This window comes from Macadamia integrifolia, chromosome 1, assembly GCF_013358625.1.
Source record: "Macadamia integrifolia cultivar HAES 741 chromosome 1, SCU_Mint_v3, whole genome shotgun sequence".
NCBI classification, from domain to species: Eukaryota; Viridiplantae; Streptophyta; class Magnoliopsida; order Proteales; family Proteaceae; genus Macadamia; species Macadamia integrifolia.
In genome coordinates, this window is record NC_056557.1 from 4,939,687 (window position 1) to 4,960,585 (window position 20,899).

Genomic DNA, 20,899 nt, shown 5'->3' on the forward strand with positions numbered 1-20,899 from the left:
ATTATTTCAAAACTAAAATCAAAAAGCATTACCAACCTGCTGGTAGGAAAGAGGGTGGATCACTGCACCACTTACTTCTAAGAAATGGTTAGGAGTAATAGAGTGTAAATCTTGAACCTGAGGCAACATTGATAAACATGTAATACCAGCAGCATTAATAAAACATAAAACCAAAATAACAACTTGCAATTATCAATTAATCAAACAAGTTGAATATCAAAACATAGATATTACCACCAACTCTACAGTTAAGGAAGTGCCACCTCTTTCAATCTGCAAATTTATCCTCTTGTCAACACTATCATCAAGTAAAGTCTCTAGTTTCAAAAACTGGGTGAGGACCTGCAGTAGAATTCCACAAACCCAGAACTAATCATATTCACAAATGACCAAATTTAAAACCTAAGACAAGACATGCGAACTCCTGACAGAGAAACTCTGAGGCCAACTGATTTGGCTTCAATTTTCTTTTATTTTATTGGAGATGAATGAATAAAATTTATTGAGGAAGGTAGAAAACAAATATAATATAAAAACAAAAGAAGTGGGTGGGACACTACTACAGTGAAAACAAGACATAACACAGATTACACCAGATACACCAGGCACCACACTGCATATATTAAACTGCTTATGTGCATCAATGGATCCTGACCCTCTCGTAAACATGTTTTAATGTAGTTCAAGGGAGAAAACTGTTCAAGTGCTACTGTTCATGTGATACTCTTCAAATGAGCAGTGCTTGCAGTACTGTTCAGGCCCATAGTTGTGCCCATGTATTGGTCATGTTTAAGCCCACTGTTCCAGCCTTATTCTGCCCCCAAAGTAGCCACCAGCCCAGTAGATTTTTTTTTTTTTCTTTTTTTTTTTTTTTTTTGGTAACAGGCCCAACAGTAGTAGTAGATGATTTTGATAGTCATCGTCCCAGGAAAAGCTTGTATGGATAAGATTTTTTAGAGTATTTATTATATTTGGTGGGAACAATCATTGGCCATTGCGTGGGAAATAATTCAGGAGTTGCTGCCTCCAGAGAAGATCAAGTTTAGAAGATATCTGTGGGCCCATTGGAGATATTCAATGGAAGATATTATTGATGTCCTTCTCTAGTTTCTATTTCCAGTTTTAGAAAGTAGATTGTGTTTCCCTGTAATAGAATCTAAGGAGTTCCTATTTTCCAGTTTTAGAAAGTAGATTGTGTTTCACAGTATAGAATCTAAGGAGTTCCTATTTTCCTTGTAATGTTAAAGTTAGTTTCTTAGCCTTCCAGTAGCCCATCCAAGTTAGGGATTACTAATTTGAAGGTTATTCCTCGGAAAGCTTAACCTCTCAACACAGATTGCTGATCTTGGATATGCCTCAGCATGCCAAAACGTAACTTAGGGAAACCTGCTTACCCAAAGGTAAAGTTGTGGAGATTAAAAGGACATTCCTTGGGGTGTAAAATGGTCAAGCAAGGGAAGCGAGATTTTAAGGGAGACGCCAACACTATGTAGACTGGGCTAACAGACTGTGTTAGGAAAGTTGCTAAAAATGTTCTAGGAGTGACACGAGGTACTCAGCTAGCCCTTAGAAAGACTTGGTGGTGGGATGAGGAGGTCCAAGCAGCCATTAAGATTAAGAAAGATAGTTCTAAGACTTGGCAAAGAACTAAGGAGGTAGAACATATAAAGAGGTATAAGGCTGCTAGAAACGAAGCAAGGAAGACGGAGGGGAAAGTGAAGGAGAAGACATATGATGACTTGTTTAAGAATTTGAGCACAAAGGAAGGAGGAAAAGCTATTTATAAGATAATTAAAATACGAGAGAGGAAGAGTAGAGATTTCGATCATGTTAGATATATTACAAATGATGATGGTAGAGTGCTAATAAAGGATGAAGACATCCTTAAGAGATGGGATGAGTATTTTTTCGACTTACTAAATGAAGACAGTTCGAGTAGAAGTGGCTTGGAAGAGTGGAGTATCCATCAAGACACCTTGAATCATAGATATGTATTAAAGGTGGGAATGACCGAAGTTAAAGAAGCCTAAGAAAGATGAAAGTAGGTAAGACATCAGAACCAGATGAGGTCCCAATTGATGTGTGGAAGAGCTTGGGACTGTGTGAGGTGTCCTAACTGACCAAGTTGTTTAACAGCACAAGAAAAATGCCAGATGAACGGAGGAAAAGTATTTAGTTCCAATCTACAAAAATAAAGGTGACATCTAGAGATGCAACAACTATAAGAGGCATAAAACTTTTGAGTCATACTATAAAATTATGGGAGAAGGTTATCGAACCCCGACCTGCAATAAATTTAAATCAATTTTTTCCCAATTCATTGCAATCAATATTTTTATCACAGCATTGAACATGATCCAGCTACTCCCCATCTCCTTCCTCGGTCTTCTTTCCCTCATCATACCCCTCAATTTCTCCATAACATCCCATATCCGATGGAAGAAAAGAATTTTGAAAGGAAAATATAATTTCCAGGCTTCTCTGGCTGTAACTCAAGTAGCCGTTTTGCTGCAAATTCACCCCTACTGATAACTAAATTAGTTATACGAGCATTCAATAAGGCTGTCCATACTTTACCAGCGGTCTTAGTGCCCCTCACCCATACCATGCAACAGATCCCAGCCATCACCAATCCGACTTGCTTGACCTAAAAGGTCAATGAACCAAGCATAATGCTCTGGACCCAAACCCATATTTCTCCTACATCAAAAGAAAACATTCTTGTCCTTGTTCTACCAGTCCAGGATGCCCACAAGCCAAGGTTCAAGAACTCATTTCGTTTCGGTGGTTTCAAAACCACAGAAATACAGAAATTTTGCAGAAACAATGTACTTTTTCCATGCGTTTTGCTTGGCCATTTTGGGGGACTAATGGCCGAAATTAGCAAAACGGGTGAAACAAAATGACTGAGATGACAAAAAAATTCAACAAATTAGAGCATTTTTCAGGTCGAAATGGGTGAAATTTCGGAGAAATGACCAAAATTGTGTCTTTTCGTATTAAGTATACAATTTCGTTTCGGTAAAAAAAAAAAACCGAAAATTCAAGATTTCGCCGAGTTTTCAAACCATGCCACAAGAAAATAGAATAGCAAGAAATTTCACAATATTGTGTGAAATACTGCTTGATCCATCTCTTTGAACAACTCAAAAGATTCAACCCCATGACAATTACTTCTGTATGCATCTATGATGCTGGTCCAAGAAAACACGCTTCTACAAGGGATTCGATCAATGGCAGATGAGAAACAGATATTTTTCCACATTTTGCATACATATCCAACAAAACATGCATAACCAGGTATCCGACTTACGAATTGCCAAACAGTGTACCTACTTTCCACTCGACAAATCTGATTTCTCCAAGCAAGCAGTAAGAACACAAGTAAGAGGAATGATGTTTGGTTTCATCGGTCTGATAAGCATAAACACCTCATCGAAGTTCTAATTTTGAATGCACCCAGAAAGCAAGGAATTAAAGATGACATCGTCTTTCCTGCAATTCAAATGGCACATGATAGTCTATGTTTCAGATGAAGATTGGTATGGTTTTCAGAGAGTTTCTTGCCGAACAGAGGTAATTAGAACAAGCACATCAATATTTAAGGCAGAGAGACAGAGAGAGAGAGAGAGAGAGAGTGTGTGTGTGTGTCTCCTGGAGGCTTCAGCAAAGGTAGGACTCTTATCTCTTTTTTGGTAAACAGGATTCTATCTCTTGTGAAGGGATTTTATAAAAATATAAAAAATTATCCCTTTACCCTTAGTTTTGAGCCACTACCAAACATGCATATTAAAGATACAGCGCATAAACAAAATAATCGCTCTATCCCAATAAATCATAAACATCCTTCAACATGTTTATGAATTTAGTGGTATATTGATTTATATTAATTATAAATACGGGTCATAAATCAGACCAAATACCTCTATTTATGTTTATGTGTCAGATAACATAAATTTAAACTATACCAAAGAGAGCCTCAGTCTAGCAGTCGACCATGAAAATATGAAAATCCATCAACATTGAAATAAACGTTGGATATTTACACAAAGAACTTACTTCTCCATTCACCCGAACAAGCACATCGCCTGGCTCCAAATGCTTATGAGCTGGACCACCTGGCACCTGCAATATATATGTTATAGAGGGGAATTAGACAAGTTAAGAAAAAAATAATATAGTAAATTAACTAACATGTTATATGTTATTCATTGTTGTTGAGGCACAAAGGTGAGCCTACACAATCGCCAGGTGCCATGGCACCTAGGTGGCCACCTCAGCATCACCATATTGGCACTGGTAATTGCATAAGGACCTGAGGTACTGTGACATAGAAGGAAAAATAAATAAAAGACTTGGGTAATGTGAGGGAATCTAGGACAGAAAGGGGGGAAAAAACCTAAAAGAGGGGGGACAAAAGGTGTTGATGGCTAAAATACTATAGTGGACAGTGACCCCAATGCTTTTATCCCAATCCAACATAGGGCTCTCGCCTTAATGTCTTTCCCTTCTTTCATCACAGCTGCAACCGACATTGTCAGCAGCAACTCCAACAAGAAGCTTGGTGCTCAAGCCTTGGGTTCTTCCAAAAACAAGCCTCCAGCACCAGCTTGGCCGAGGACCATCACCTCCAACAATACATTCTGAATAGATTCATTATTTTTCTCAAGAGAACGGAAAGAATGTTAATCACCTCTAATCCTCCACCAATTTGTTAAATAATCAAACAACAATCTACTCACCACAGAATCAACAACAAGCATTCCAGTCTCAGCAATAGGAGATGCATGCCTAACCATCTGCTCAAGCAACAGGACAAGTACATTAAAGCCACTTTCTATTTGTGCGTGCATGCATGTAATTCCGGTATGAGAAATTGTAGTTAGCTGCCTTAAAAAAGAAAGAATTCATGAAGAAAATAGACTTGTAGAAACAAGTAAATATCAAGGAAATAAATAACCAAATGGCCTTGCAAGAAAATTGGTACCTGTTCTATTTCACTCCGGAGACCAAGACGACGTGTCTCATCAAATCCTTTATGAAGAAACGTCAACTACAATGGGGACAAAATAATGTCACACAAAGCAACAAAATTCCTCAAATATTTTTCAAAATGCAATATATTTATTATACAATAGTCCAACATACTCTTTAAGGGTTCCCTTGAGGAACCCTACAATCAAGTTTATAGAACAAGCTATGGGCATCAACATATGTGGGAGGTTTGATCTTCACAAAATTATTAAGGATCTTACACTAACATGTTGTATTATTATATGTTAGAGAGAATAATCTACATAGGTACCGATAAATTATATTTTTCATTAAAATTTATTTTTTGTCAAAAAATCATTAAAATCATAAGAAAATTAAATCACTATAAAGTGAGGAAATTGTAGCTTGATTATCGGTCTTCAGCTTTTGTTGAGATGACCATAGTTTATAATTACCTTGGTTATTTTACCATTTACCGTAGTAACTCTTGTAGATACCCTACTTTCTTTATCAGATATGGCTGTAACCCTCTTATAAATAAAGGTGACCTTTGTCAATACTAACAAGTCAAATCGTTCCCCAAACCTCCGATTCTCAACTTGGTATCAAAGCCTAAAACCCTAAATTTTCTTTTCTTTTTAGTTTTCTCCACATCCCTTGGGAGCCCTCACCTCCTAGTCTAGCATGGTATAGTCCATGCACTACAAACCCTAACCCATCATGCCTCCTCACCACACCTCCCTCCGTCGTCACGCCTTTGCGATCTAATGTCGCCGAACCTCCCACCTCACATCGTCGCGCCTCCTCACCAAGCATTGTTGTGCCCCACACACTGCATCGTGCCATGGTACCTCCACACCACACGTTGTCACGCCTTTCGCTTCCTCATCAGCCGCTACCATTTGTTAGGGATATGCCCACACTCCTATAGTTGGTTTTGATGATAACAAACATATAAAGGTATTTCACAATTTACCTTCAAGTATTGTTTTGTAGAGACTTCATATCAAAGATCGAACTTGATGAATGAAAGGAAGAAATGAAGATTGAAGTCATCAAATAAAGAGTATCAACAAGTCGGTATCAATACTTGAAGAAGGTATCAGAAGAATTCAAGCTTCAAGATGTCAAGACATGAAGCTCGAAGACTTGGAATTGCAAACAAAAAGAAAAGAAGATGAAGTGCCAAAGAGTGGAAGGATCAAGTGAGGAAGAAGACCACTAGGATAGATTGGTCATTTTCAATGTAATTTGTAACTTCCACATACATATATATATATATATGCACTCACCACATGCATGTGCATTGCATCATACTAGAATGACCATAGAGCATACCTTGACCAAGTATGGAAATTCTCTAAGTGGTGAGGAACATATTAGGAAAAATGTGTTCTAGTGAAATTCTGTGAAAACCACATTAACCTGACTCAAGGGCATTTTGAGTAATATTAGAGTGGTATCAGGAGATGAAACCCTCATAGAAATTGTAGGAAATCGAGTCACGATTCCAACGCAACTGATTTCAAGTCAATCCGAGGTTGGACCAAAAAGTTATGGTCAAAATACTGACAACTGGTCAGTATGACAGCATTCTGTCAAAATAGAGTCTATCATGTTGGCGGTCAACCAGCTGGAAGCCCCGGTCGACCGGAACTGTCTGAGACCATAGCCGATCGACCGGAGGAAAGTCCCGGTAGACCCGTGACTGCCTCAAAGTGCCCCAACGGTTATATTTTGCTATAACAGCTCTTTCCGGTTGACCGGCTACCGATGGCGGTCAACCGGTGGACCCAGAATATGACCGTTTATGTGAAATTTACTGCCTAAAATGCTCTCCTAAGCTCACCTATAAATACCTCTAATGCTACTCATTAATTGACAATTAATCTCAACTTTGGAGAAGCATTATTTGAGCATTAGAATTGAGAATTGGTCTACACCATCTCTTGAGTTCAAATTCTTCATTTTACATTCAAGAGGAACTCAAGACCATCTACAAGTCTTCATCTACATCTTGGCATTTACATTACAAGCATCAAGAAGACTTCAAAATGTGCATTCATTCTATCATCATTGCATATTTCATTTGCACCACACCGGAGGTAATCCTCTTTTATTCCACTTCTCCATTTTCTATTTTACATTAAGTCTAGACTACACTTAGGCTTGTGTAAGGACCCTCTCATCCTTAAGAGATTGTAAGGATCCTCTTATCCTTAAAAGAGTGTAAGGTGCCTCTCTACCTTAAAGGAGATTGTAAGGTGCCTCTCTACTTGCAAAGGAGATTGTAAACGTGCCTCTCTACCTTTAAAGGGGATTTGTAAGGATACTCTTATCCATAAGAAGATTATAAAGGTTTTCTTCCTTACCTACCGTACTAAAAGGGAAAACTAGTGGAATACCTTACAAGAGGATTCTTGTAGGAGTGGACTAGACTCAGATTGAATTGAACCACTATAATTTTCGGTGTTGTGTGATTATGCTTGTTCTATTTTATTCCGCATTTATTATTTACAATCACACTAGGGACAGTACTTTGAAAAGAGTTAAAATTCCACTAGTATAACCTATTCACCCCCCTCTAGGTTATTTCACCATTGCTCTTGTCTCCCTTGTCGCAACCCCTATGGTTGGTGCACCTCACTGTAGATGTCATCGCCAATTGTGTTTTTGTCGTCTTCCATTGCCGCCGACACGTGTGCCACCCTTCTGCACTATAGCTATTGCGACTGATGATACCAGCAAGGGTATCCCCTCCGAGGGTGTAAGATGGTCGTTGTACAGGCAACCAACTATCTCTCAACCCTGGCCTAATCATAGCTAGTAAGTTCGAGAATGACAATGATACAGGAACGGATACGTACGACAATTGAACAAGTCAGACGACAATAATACATTTTAAAAATCAGACGTAATAAAACATGCACAGTAATGATACGATACGTATTTAATACGACAGCTTTGTATAAAAAAAAAATATATGGATATGTATTTACCATGAAACATACATGTACTTAGGATTTTTAGCCAAAAAATAACTTAAAAGACCCTTTTTATGATTAGTTGAAATAAATATTAGGGCAAAGAAGATCAATTTATTTTTTAAATAAAAAATATTATCAAAAGCAATAATATGAAAAAATACATGTTTAATTCGACATCCCTTAATAAACACGTATTTTCCGTATCTAAAGTTTTATACATAAAAATACAGATTCGGAAATTAAACGTTTGGATACAGCAAAAATACGCATTTAATACATTGTTTACTAAATATGGGCCTAATGAAGCTCAATGATCAAAACTCTCATGTCATCTCTTACCTACTTGCTTACAATCCGTGAGAACAACTTCTCCGGCCTTATCACTGGGGATGCATGCAAACCCATGGATCTAGCTGCCGCTAAGACTGGTTAGCTAATGATGCCCTTGTCATGTTCTTTTTGCTCAACACTATGGAGCGTACTTTCAGCCCCAGCTTCATCTTGCTCAACTTTACCAAGGAATATGGGACGCAATCAAACAAACCTATTCTAAGGGAAGGAACTATGCTCACATTTAGGAGATCCATCGTACCATTCGTTCCACTACTCCAAAAGATTTGTCTTACTGCTTATTATTCCACTTTATGCACTCTTTCGCAACAGCTAGATTTCTATCATGTGGTCTCTATGGTTTGCTCAACTGATGCTGGAAACCTGGAAATTCTAGGAGAGAGTGATGGAATGGGTGTATGACTTCTTGATCGTCTAAACCCCGAGTATGATCAGGTAAGGGTGCAATAGGTTGTGACACTTTTCCGACTCTCCTACAAGCATATAACATGATTCAGTCTGAGGATCGTCGTCACTCTGTCATAATGCCCCCTAGAATTCCTATTCAATCAGCCCTACTTGCTGCTCCTACCCTTGATGATTCTTTTAAAGGGACTACCCAATACCCATGCTCGTGAGCCTGTTCAGTGCGATTATTGTGGTCGCCCTCGCCATGCCTGGGAAACTTACTGGAAGCTCCATGGTCGTAATAGCAAACCAGGAAAGCAAACTCCCAGGCTCATCTATCTAAAACTGATGACAGTGCGTCTACGAATGGCTGCTCTCAAACAATTAATGGCACAGTTAGGCACCACTTCTGCTCCTTCTCTTATGTCTAGTCTTGCTCACTCAAGTACCTTCCTTGTTTCTTCTCCTACTTCACCCTTGTGGTTACTTGATTCAGGTGCTACCAACCACATGACAATTAATTTTGAGGTCTTCCATACTTATAAGCCTTGTTCTATCGGGATAGGGTATGTGTTACCAATGGTTCCCTGTCTCCTGTCTCTGGAAAAGGTTTCATGTCTTGTTCTCCCACTCTTTCTCTCTTCTATTCTTCATGTCCCTAAATTATGTGCTAATTTGCTTTCCATTTATCGTTTGACTAAGGATTTGAATTGTTCTGTTCACTTTTTTCCTACTCTGTCTATTTTAGGATCTGGAGACAGGTGCAACGATTGGATATGGTCCAATCCAAGATGGGATACTACTTGGATTCACCATTTGTTGTGTCTACCCCTGTTTCAGCATATTACTCTTTCGTCAGACAGTGCTCTCACCCAACTCCACTAGTGGCACCATCTTTTAGGACGCCCTTCTTTTTATATGGTCGACCCTCTTTTATAGGAGATAGGAGGGAAAAAAAAATGAAAAAAGAGAGAAAGTAGGGGAGAAAAGGAGAACGAATTAGGTTTCCTAATTTAGGGTGGAATTTCAATTGGCAGGTGAGATTTTTTAGATCCAAAATGATGAGGTGAAAAATAGGAGAATAAAGAGAAAAAGGAGAGAAAATAGGGGAGAGAAGAGAACGCCCAAGTGTGGGCGCCCTTGGGCGATTTTGTGAGGTGGAGGGGAGAAAATGGAGAAAAAATAGGAAAGATTCTTATTACCTTGTCTTTTTTTTTCTTTTCCTTTTTTCCTATTTTTTCTCTTTATTTTCTCTCCCTTCTTCAAACTTGCACACAACCCTCTTGGCCGAATTTTCTATGCTTGCTTTGACTGATTTGAACATCTTCTAATTGACTTGGAAATTCCTTCCATCCCCTTGTCTTTAAGTGGAAATTAGGAGAGAGAATCTTCACAAAATATCCAAAAAAGTAGAAAAGAGAGTGTGTCGACCAAGGTGGGTCTCTCTTTTGTACCCTGGGACAACTGCCGACGGTTCAGTTCTGGTCCATTATTCTTTTTCTGACCCGAAAAGAATAGTCACGTGTACGGGTGTCTAAACAAATGTAACTTTTAATGCAAGACGTCCATCTTGCTCAAAATTTCATCCTCTTCGCAGCCATGAAAAGAAACGGGACATCTTTACGTGTAAAATTAGAGATACGGCGCCCAATAGTCCTTAAGGCCTCTTAAATACAAAACCTGCAAAAAGAGAGTAAAACCAAAGGTAGCTCCATTCTAAATATATCGCATGTTTCCTTATTTATATTTCATATTTTACATCAGCCCTTTGCTTGACTGTGAAAGGGAGTTCATTCATGTACTCAACATCTCATTTCCCATTTGTTTCTTATGCATCTCTATCTCCCTCCTAAAGGTCCTTTGTTTCTTCGTTGTTTTCTGTGTCTATTCCACAAGGTGAGAAAGAAGCCATTAATGATCCGAAGTGGAAGGTTGATAGTCGAGGAAATGCTAGCACTAGGCAAAAATGGTACCTGGGAACTTGTCCCTCCTCAAGGGAAGAAATTGGTTGGGTGCAAATAGGTTTTCACAGTCAAGCAAAGGGCCGATGGAACTATTGAGTGATACAAATCACGTTTGGTGGCCAAGTGTTTCACCAAAACCTATAAGATTGATAACCAAGAGACTTTGCACCGGTTGCAAAGATGAATTCTGTTAGGGCATTGTTGTCATGTTCTACTAATCTGGGGTGGAATCTTCATAAGTTGGATGTTAAGAACGATTTTCTCAATAGGGACTTTGAAGAGGAAATCTATATGGATTTCATAGTTGTCAAAGAGGTGCCGCATTGGCATCCAGACGGTTTGCTTGGGTCCTAGGCGACTATCACCTTATTGCACTACATTTCGCCTTATATTTTTGGACTTATTTCTGCCAAATATCATTTAAGTAAATGATTCATTTTGCTTAAGATATTATTCATAAATATGCAAATACCCCCCATTCGAATCCAATAAAAATAGTTTAAAAATCAAATTCCAAATGGATAAAAACTCAATCCCCAAGTCCAAGAACAAAAACTGGATTTTGGTTATAGGGGCGATTTTCAACTTTCAAATGATGGGGTTTTTCGCAATTCTGAAAATTTTATAAATCTTACCATGGTAAAACATTGCTATGAACCAAAAGTCCGGTAAAATAATATTATTTACATCCAAGAGATTTTAACAGCATTCGCATACTTTAAAATAAGTTTGACCAGAAAATACTTTGTCATTGCAACTCAGATTTAAATAATCTTATATTTGCTGGAAAGTTGATTTTGTGCTATACGCCTATACCTAATACAAAAATTCTAATGTAAAAATAAAATCATTTGACCAATAAAACTTATTGTAGAACGAAGGTGTTTCCCTAAATGTTGATTTTTAATGACTTAATGTTGATCTTTGATGATTTGATGTGGCTTAATGTTGATTTTTGATGACTTGATGTTACTTAATGCCGACTTTTTATGATACAAGATATATGTAGCATACTAAATAATGTTAAAAAATAGTGAAAATAAAAAATAACACTGGGTCACCTTGTTCACCTTAAGGCGGGCGCCTTGTCGCCTAAGCACTAGGCAACCCTCCAACGCCTTGGTTCGCCTTGCCGCCGTGACAACTATGATGGAGTTTCCTCCTGGTTTTGCATCTTCATCCAATGCTGGCCATGTTTGCAAGTTGAAGAAGTCACTATATGGCCTTAAACAATCTCCCAATGCATGGTTTGGCCACTTCATGAAAGTTATAAAGAGATTTGGGTACAGACATAGTCAAGCTGATCATACCTTGTTTGTTAAGAAAAAGGGTAGTCAGATTACTTCTCTAATCGTCTACGCTGACGATATAGTAATATTTTGAAACAATGATGAGGAGATCTCAAATCTCAAGGCACTCCCAGCAGCGGAGATATCTCCATTTCCCAATAGAATTATGTTTTAGATCTTCTTAGTGAGACTGGTATGCTTGGATGCAAGCCTACAGATGCTCTGATAGAGGCCAATCATCAACTCAGCAATGCAGTAGGTGAATCTATTGATAAAGAATGATATCAGAGACTTGTAGGTCGACTGATTTATTTATCCCACACTAGGTCTAATATTTCCTAGTTCTAGGGATTTTTAGCCGCTTCCTCCATGATCCTCGGGCATCACATCTTGATGTTGCGAATTTTGAGATATTTGAAGTCTGCCCCTAGGAAAGGTGTTATTTTCTCCAATAACGAGCACTTGATGATAGAAGTTGCCACTGATGCTGATTCGGCTGGATTTGTTGATGACCAGCGATCTACATCTGGATATTGTTCCTTTCTTAGGGGCAATCTCGTTACATGGCGAAGCAAATAGCAGTCAATTGTGTCTCATTCTGTGCCAAAGCTGAGTATCATGCAATGGCACATGGGATTTATGAGCTGATATGGCCAGCCTAATAGCCTACGTGTGATCCTGGAATTGTTTTTGAAGATCCTATGCGATTGTACTGTGATGGCAAGGCAGCCACCAGTATTGCTCGTAATCCTGTCCAACATGATAGAACAACACATTGAGATTGATAGGCACTTCATCAAAGAGAAGCTCGAACATGGGACAATTTACATACCTTTTTGGTTCTGAAAATTAGTTAGTTGATGTGTTTACTAAGGTTGTTCTCTGAAAGGCATTTCATCCTCTTGTCACCAAGTTGGGCATATATGATATATTTGCACCAACTTGACGTGAAGTGTTGAGATGACCATAGTTAGTTTATTATTATCTTGGATATTTTACTATTTACCCTACTAACTCTTGTAGATGGGAACGTTTAGTCAACGAACACCCTACTTTTGAAATCTATCATGGTTGTAACCTTCTTATAAATAAAGGAGACCTCTGTCATTATTGACCAGTCGAATTATTCCCCAAACCTCTGATTCTCAACTGCTTTATTTTTCTTTCCCATCAACTTCCTTCACAAATAATTCTTTTTTATTCTCAAGAGGAATGTCTCGCTGCATTCCACCATGTACAGTGTATTAGAATGCCTTACAGAGACAGCTACCCACATCGATACGTATTATCAGAAATATAATACGCTTTCCAAATTGAAAAAATAAGTCCACATATTTTCAAATAAAGGGTGAAAATAGAAGAAAAAAAATGTCGACAAGTCAATATAAAACTGGACTCTAGAAAAGAAAGGTCCGATTCTCCTTTGCAGCTTCAGAGAATTACAAAAGTTCAAGCAAACATATAGATTATCTAACAAAACCAGAAAACACCATAAAAAATAAATAATACAAGGGAAAACCTGCAAAGCCAATGCAGATATAAATATAATAGCTTCAAATTTCAACATACAGACCCTTCTTCCTCCATTTTCAATCCAGATCAACTTCATGAACTAAATTTTCTTAGGCAATCAAGCTCAACTATTCAAAGAGAAAATTAGCACAAGAATGTCCCAGATTTGACATAGAAGTAACCAAAGATGATCTTAAAAGCTCAACTAATTGCATTCATGGCAAGAAACTCTTTTATTGCAAGAGTGGACTGTATTTCTGAGAAAGCATTGTAGAAAGAAAGCAACTGCAAAGACAATCCAGAGATCAACAATGTGAAAAAACAATAGAATAAGAATCAACAAACCTGAAGCGTACCACGAGGAATAGTGACTGCCTCCCACTTATTCCCAAATGAATCCCATCCCTTCTGCAGAAAACTAAGTGCCCTCACCACCTAACATATGTAAAACACCAAAAAGGGTTAAAGAGCTCACATCTTCACATAACTCAATATGGACATCAATAACAGGATACCAGAAGTCTACCAGAGAAACACTATGTGCTAACAGAAGATAAGAACTCAAAAACACAAGTTGAGTGAAAGTTTACATCAATGCCAAGGGCAAACTTGATTATCTGTTCTCAGCCCCACCATCTTCAGATGATATAGCATATAAAGAATGGATGTGTGAGAATAAAACCCTACTTGTATGGTTGTGGAACAGTATGAAACCATCTGTTGCTGCTAATGTTATGTTTCATACCACCACCAAAGGTGTGTGGGATGACTTTAAGGAGAGTTTCTCTCAGGACAAGAATATGTCCCGAGTATATGATCTATACAAAAACATCTTCTCCTTCAAGCAAGACGGTAAGTCTGTTGGTAAGTATCTAGAGCACTGAAGAGTATGTGGGAAGAGCTAAATGCCTACCAACCCCTTTCTACTGATCTTGATGTACTAAAATCTCAACTTGCTCAATTTCAAGTTGGATTCTAAGCTATAACCTGTTAAAAGTCACTTTCTTGCTGGTGAAAAGGTCCCTGCCGTAAATGTGGCGTTCTTTGGCATTCAACGGATTGTCTCCCCATCTCTCAAATCTACATCATCTTCCTCGTTCAGATATAACTTTGCATTTATTAGTAATACCAGTGATCGTGGAAGTGGGTCTATGTTCCCTGGACGTGAGCGTGGGTTAGGGGAAGGTAGAGGATGTGGTGGTGGTCGTGTAGGACAGCTGTCTGATCAGCCTCTACATCAATGTACTCACTGTGGAAAACCCAATCACATTGTTGACAAATGTTGGGTAAAATACGGCAAACCTATGTGGGCACAGCAAATGGCTAATTCAGCAGTAACTGCTCGAAATTCTGTTGAGGCATCATGTATTGTACCAACATTGCTTCCTCATCTGAAGCTAGTTCATCAACCTCTGTGTCTTGAGATGACTACAATCAGCTTTTGAAACGTCTTCAGAAACTTGAGTCTTCCACCCACCCATCCACTGCCACCCTTGCTCATACAGGTAATGCTGCACTTTTGCATCTTTGTCTTCCTCTAGTTCGATCATTAATTCCAGTGTGTCTAATCATATAACTGGTAAGTAATGTAGGGATGGATTGGACCACCAAACCAGACCCAAGACTACAGGATTTTATAAACCAAAGAACAACCAAAATTCACCCAAAAGGAGACAGCAGCAATAATCCAGAATTTAACCAGTAATTTGAAAACCAGAAAGAACAAACACAGAATTCTGGAATATCGACTAGCAGAAATTATACCAGTAAGCAGAATCAATTAACAACAGAATTAAGACAGAAAATATGTCACAATCAGTCACACCAGATCACAGAAATAGTATCGATCTGTCAGGACAGTAACACTGTGAATAAACCAACCCAGTAGCAGTTTTAGAATTAAATCAGAAACTGTTGAAGCACTAACAGTCTTCAATATTCAGAAAACTTAATTCAGCAGTCCAGAAAATGCAATTAAGATCAGTAGAACCAGAATCCAGAAAATGGAAACTTCAGTTCACTAAAAGACGAAAATCTGGAGATTTCTAATATCTCATCAATGGCTGAGTAGAATCAGCCAATATTTGGGTCGATCCTCACTGGTATGGGGAGGAACCTTTGATCAAAAAACTGGACTAATCAAATACTCAGATCTAGTCATTCCAGCAGGGCCGGATGCTCTGTTTTGCAGAATTTTCTGGGTAGCAGAGTGATAGATTGCATACATTGTTTTGCAACCCTAATAAGTCTTGAAAGAGATACAAAAACTTAAGAGAATAATACTTGAAGTAGACCTCCTGGACTTCACGCCGCAAGGAGTCAATTGGATCAAACACCAATTCCTTCAGCCTTGATCAAACACAAGACAACTCTTCATGAAGAAGACAATAGCAACAGCCATTAATTTTTTTATCAAAATCATTCTAGGCTTTTAGGAGCCTCCTCTTCTTTATTTATAATGTTAATGGGGGAGGGAATTACAAAATAGAAGGTTCCTCAAGAAGGAAACCAAATATTCTCCTAATACAATAGTTACTAGAAACTGAAATTAGAAACTAACTGAAATTAGAAACTAGTTGAAAAAGGAAACTAACTACTAATGACTTGACTCAATTAATAACTTGACTCCTAAAGAAACAAATACAACTCAAATCAAGCCCAACTAAAAAGGAAACTAATGAAAATGGAAACTAATTAGTAATCCCGTATTCAATCTTAGACCCCCCATTTTAGACCCATAAAAGTGATCTATTACACTCAAAACACATGGGATCAAAGGCCTAACATGTATGGAACCCAACCTTAGGCTTATTCCTAATAAAACAAGCCTATTTTGGTAATCAATCTGCATCAATAAGTCTGATGTATTTTCACTACAGGATCATTAATTCCAGTGCTTCTACTCATATAACTGGTAAGTCTGATGTATTTTTTCCCTTCAATCAAACTAGTCATTACTTTTGAATATTTTGTTTGCAAGTCAAATCACTAAGTCTCTAAACCGTTGTATTATGTTTTATCCTTTTATTTTGTTTTTCATGATCTTCAGACAAAGAAGAAGATCAGCAGAGGGAGCGAGAAGGATGGCTTGTATTACCTTGACGATGCTTCATCTTCTTTAGTGATTGCATCTTCTAGTGGTATCTCTCATCTTTGTTGGCATTATCATCTCAGACACTTATCTCTATCAAAGATTCAACAAATAGCTCCTAGCTGCAAATCTCTCTCTCTCATATTGAGTGCAACACTTGTGAGATTGGAAAACATCATCGTACTTCCTTTCCATCGCATGATATTTCCAGAAGTCACCATTTGGTTCAATGGTTCATTTTGATATTTGGGGTCCTTAGCATGTCAAAATTCGGTCAAGTTTTTCTTATTTTGTTTCTTTTTGCTTTTGTGGACAAGCAGACCCTCTCAACTTGATTGTACTTATTTAAAGGTCACTCCAAATTTTTAGTTGTCTTCAAAAACTTCTATAATGAAATAGAAACTCAGATTGGTACTTGTCTTAAAATTTTCCATTCTGATAATGGACTTGAGTATCCTCAAAATTCAATTTCCTTGTTTTGCTATGAGAATGGAATTATTCAGCAAACTAGTTGTTCTTATAAGTTATAACCCTCAACATATGGCATGGTAGAAAGGAAAATCAGCGTTTGTTGGAAATTTCTCGTTCATTGATGTTTCATATGCATATGTTCTTAATCAATCAGATGCCTTCCACTGTTTTGAATTATCAATATCCTATTTCAATCTCCCCCCCCCCCTTTTCCTTCTTCCCCATTGTTACTTTGCCACATAGTGTAGTTGGTTGTACTTGCTTTGTTCACATTTCGCATCCAAGTCTTGATAAACTGGCTCCCCATGTTGTCAAAGTTTTTATCTTGGGTATTCACACACTCAACGTGGATATTATGCTATTGATCCGATTAGCAATTTGCCAGAACTAATGCTACATTTTTTAAGAGTCCACTCCATGCTTCTTTGTTGAGGGTCATACCTTAGACAGGAAGCCAATAACATCACCCCTTCCTACTACTCTTCCTCTTTAGATCCACCTCATATACTCCCGTCTGTACTCTGTATGACTATAGGTGTATCATCACCGTCAGAAGCCAGCTTCAACAAACAATGACCATCCTCCCTTACTATCTTCTACAACTACTGCTTTTGTGTCTCGAAATCCTACTCTCTCATTGACACTTCATGAGTTAACCATTTCTCTCCATACTCGTTCTTACACACAAAAGTCCATGGTTGTTTATTCTATTGATAAATTTGTTTCCATTTCACATCTCCCTCTTTCACTTCATTGTTATGCTTTGTCTCTGTCTACTTAATCTGCTCGGACTACCTATCATGATGCAATGTCTAACCATGGTGGAAATCAGCTATAAATGTGGAGATGGGTGCTCTTCTTTCTCATCAAACATGAACTCTAGTTCATCCGCCTCAAAGAAAGGAGCATATGAGGTGGTGTTGGGTATATACGATCGTGTATAACCTGGATGGCTTTGTTGACACTTGAGAGTTGAGAGGCTTAATGCCCGGTCGATGGCAAAGAGGTGATACCCAAACCTATGGTGTGGAATAATTTGAGACCTTTTCTCATGTTGCTCGTTTCAATTCTTAATTCTTTAGTTGTTAATATTTACTGACCTCTATCTCAAATTGATATTAAAAAGGTCTCTAAAGATTCTAGAGTTGTCAAAAGGTTTACGTTCTGAGCCCAGGGAGACTTGGTGGCGGGATGACGCGACCATCAAGAAGAAGAAAGAGCTCTTCAAGACTTGGCAAAGGATCAACAAGATAGAGGATAAAATGAGATACTATGCAGCTAGAAATGAAGCCCGGAAGATTTATGGGAAAGCAAGAGTGAAGAAGTACGATGACCTTTATGCAATCCTTAATACAAAGGATGGAGGAAAAGATATTTATCAGATAGCCAAAATAAGAGAGAGGAACGGCAAGGATTTAGCCCATGTCAAATGCATTAAAAGGAAGAAATTTTGGAGAGATGGGTAATTATTTCGGCAACCTACTTAATGGAGATACCTTAATTGATAGGCCCGTTCTAGGAGTGGAAGGGGATAGTTATCAAGCCAACATAGGTCATGGTTATCTATAGCAAGTTGGCAAGACCAAAGTTAAAGATGCACCACGAAATATGAAAGTCCGCAAAATGCAGGGAACAGATGAGATCCCGATTAAAGTGTGGAAAAGCATAGGAGATTGGGGGATATCTTAGGTAGCCAAAATGTTTAACAAAATTATGTACACAAAGAAAAGTCCTAATGAGTGGAGGATAACTATTGTAGTTCCGATTTATAAGAATAAAGGTGATATACAGAACTGCAATAAGTATAGAGGCATAGAACTTATAAGTCATACTATGAAGCTTTGGGAAACGATTATTGAAGCCCGCTTAACAAGAGAAAACAATATCTTGGAGAACCAATTTGGTTTTATGCCAGGGCGATCTACAACAGATGTTATTTACCTTCTAAAGAGGCTCATGGAGATATTAAAGCATACAAAAGGAATCTTCACATGGTCTTTATAGACCTCAAAAAATCCTAACACTAGAGAGTTCATATGGCATGTTCTAGAGAAGAAAAGGGACTCAAATATCTATGTGGATATTATTAAGGACATGTATGTGGACGTAGTGACAAGTGTCAAAACTGCTGAGGCCAAAGTAGTGAATTCCCAATTACAATTGGGTTGCATCAAGGATCAGCGCTAAGCCCTTATTTGTTTGCGTTCATCATAGATGATCTAACCAAGCACATTTAAGACGGGGTCTCTTGGTGCATGTTATTCGTCAATGATATTATTCTAATTGATGAGATTGTGAAAGGGATTAATACTAAGCTGTAGTTATGAAGAATAAGTTAGGAATCAAGAGGTTTTAAGATAAGAAGAAAAAAAAGTATATGAGGTGTGACAATTGATGAAGCAGTGAAACTCCAAGGAGTGAGAACTATCACAAAGTAAATGCTTTCGTTAGCGGGGGTCAACCATTAACAATGAGGGGGTATAGAGAATGATGTCTCACATAGAATTAAAGTAGGCTGGATGAAGAGGAGAGGTGCAACGGGAGTTTGTGTGACAAACGCATGCCTTAAACTTAAGTGAAAATTCTATAGGATAGTGATAAGACCAGTTATGACTTACAGGGCAAAATTTACCTCTCCTTTTGCTTCTTTTAGCTCTTCATTTTTCTTTTCTACCTTCTATTGTCTTTTCTTCTGTTACTATTTGCTTCTATTGGATCCATGTAGCCGAACCCATTTAGATGGGATAATGCTATGGTTGTTGTTGTTGTTGTTGTTGTTGTTGTTGTTGTTGTATTAAAAATGCCTTTTTATATTTTGACTTGCTTGAAGAAGTATATATGGAACAACATCACTGATGATGTCATTGTCTCTGGGAATGACTAGTCTGGTATGGATGAGGTCAAGTCCTACTTACATCAACAAATTCAGATGAAACATTTGGCTGTTCTCAGATATTTTCTAAGTATCAGAGTTGTTCAAAGCAAGAAGGGCATTAGTTTGTCTCAGAAGATATATGTTCTTGACCTTTTGTCTAAGACCGATATGTTAGGTTGTAAACCAGTTGATACACCCCATGAATGCTCGTGTGAAACTAGGAGTGGATATTGACAATAACTTTTCTTACCTACATCAATACAAAAGATTAGTTGGAAAACTTATATATCTTACTATCACCAGGCCTAGTATCTCATTTGTTGTCGGGGTTATTAGCCAATTTATAGAGAATCCCAAGCAATTCACACTTCCACTAAGAGGCAACATGTTAATTGTTATATACTAAAGTATCTCAAAGGTGCTCCATGGAAAGGTCTTGTTTATCATCGTCACAGTCACACTGATGTTGCTGGTTATTCTGATACTACTGGGTATGAATTTTGTTGGTGGTAAATTGGTTACATGGAGGAGTAAAAAGCAAACTAAAGTGACTCGGTCCAGTGCAATGTACCAGGCTATGGCACACTTCAGCTGAGAATTCAAGAGAGTTTGGTTTTCTTGTCAATAATCCTATGAATATGTTCAGTGATAAACAGGCTGGCTACAATCATAGTTTTTAAGGCGCTGGTAAGGCGTCGGCGCTGGTGCGGTCCATTGGAAGTAAGGCAATCCATCGACTCACGAGAAATGTGAAAGGCGACCACCTTATACACTAAGTCGCTGAAAGGCGTGCAAGGCGACGCCTTATAGCGCCTTAGTGTACAAGGCGGTCGCCTTATGTACTGGATATTTTAAAATTGTTTTTATGAAGATTCCAAATTACATATTATTATTGAGAGGTGTATAAAATCTGATGCACATGTGATGCATTGGATCAAAAATCATATAAAAACTAAAAACCCTTACCATAAAAAAAA

General features: G+C 38.0%; 1 protein-coding gene across 3 annotated transcripts in view; it reads right to left on the reverse strand.

Moving 5' to 3' along the window:
- Positions 1 to 20,899, reverse strand: part of LOC122078274 (protease Do-like 7) — a 68,389-nt gene that overhangs the window by 27,277 nt on the left and 20,213 nt on the right. For all 3 annotated transcript variants that reach the window (XM_042644196.1, XM_042644188.1, XM_042644205.1), the window contains 6 exons: positions 13,831 to 13,920; positions 4,988 to 5,053; positions 4,743 to 4,799; positions 4,060 to 4,125; positions 235 to 342; positions 37 to 117 (listed from right to left, as the gene is read on the reverse strand). In XM_042644196.1, coding sequence (XP_042500130.1) covers positions 37 to 117; positions 235 to 342; positions 4,060 to 4,125; positions 4,743 to 4,799; positions 4,988 to 5,053; positions 13,831 to 13,920 — 468 coding nt within the window. The remainder of the gene's footprint in view (positions 1 to 36; positions 118 to 234; positions 343 to 4,059; positions 4,126 to 4,742; positions 4,800 to 4,987; positions 5,054 to 13,830; positions 13,921 to 20,899) is intronic.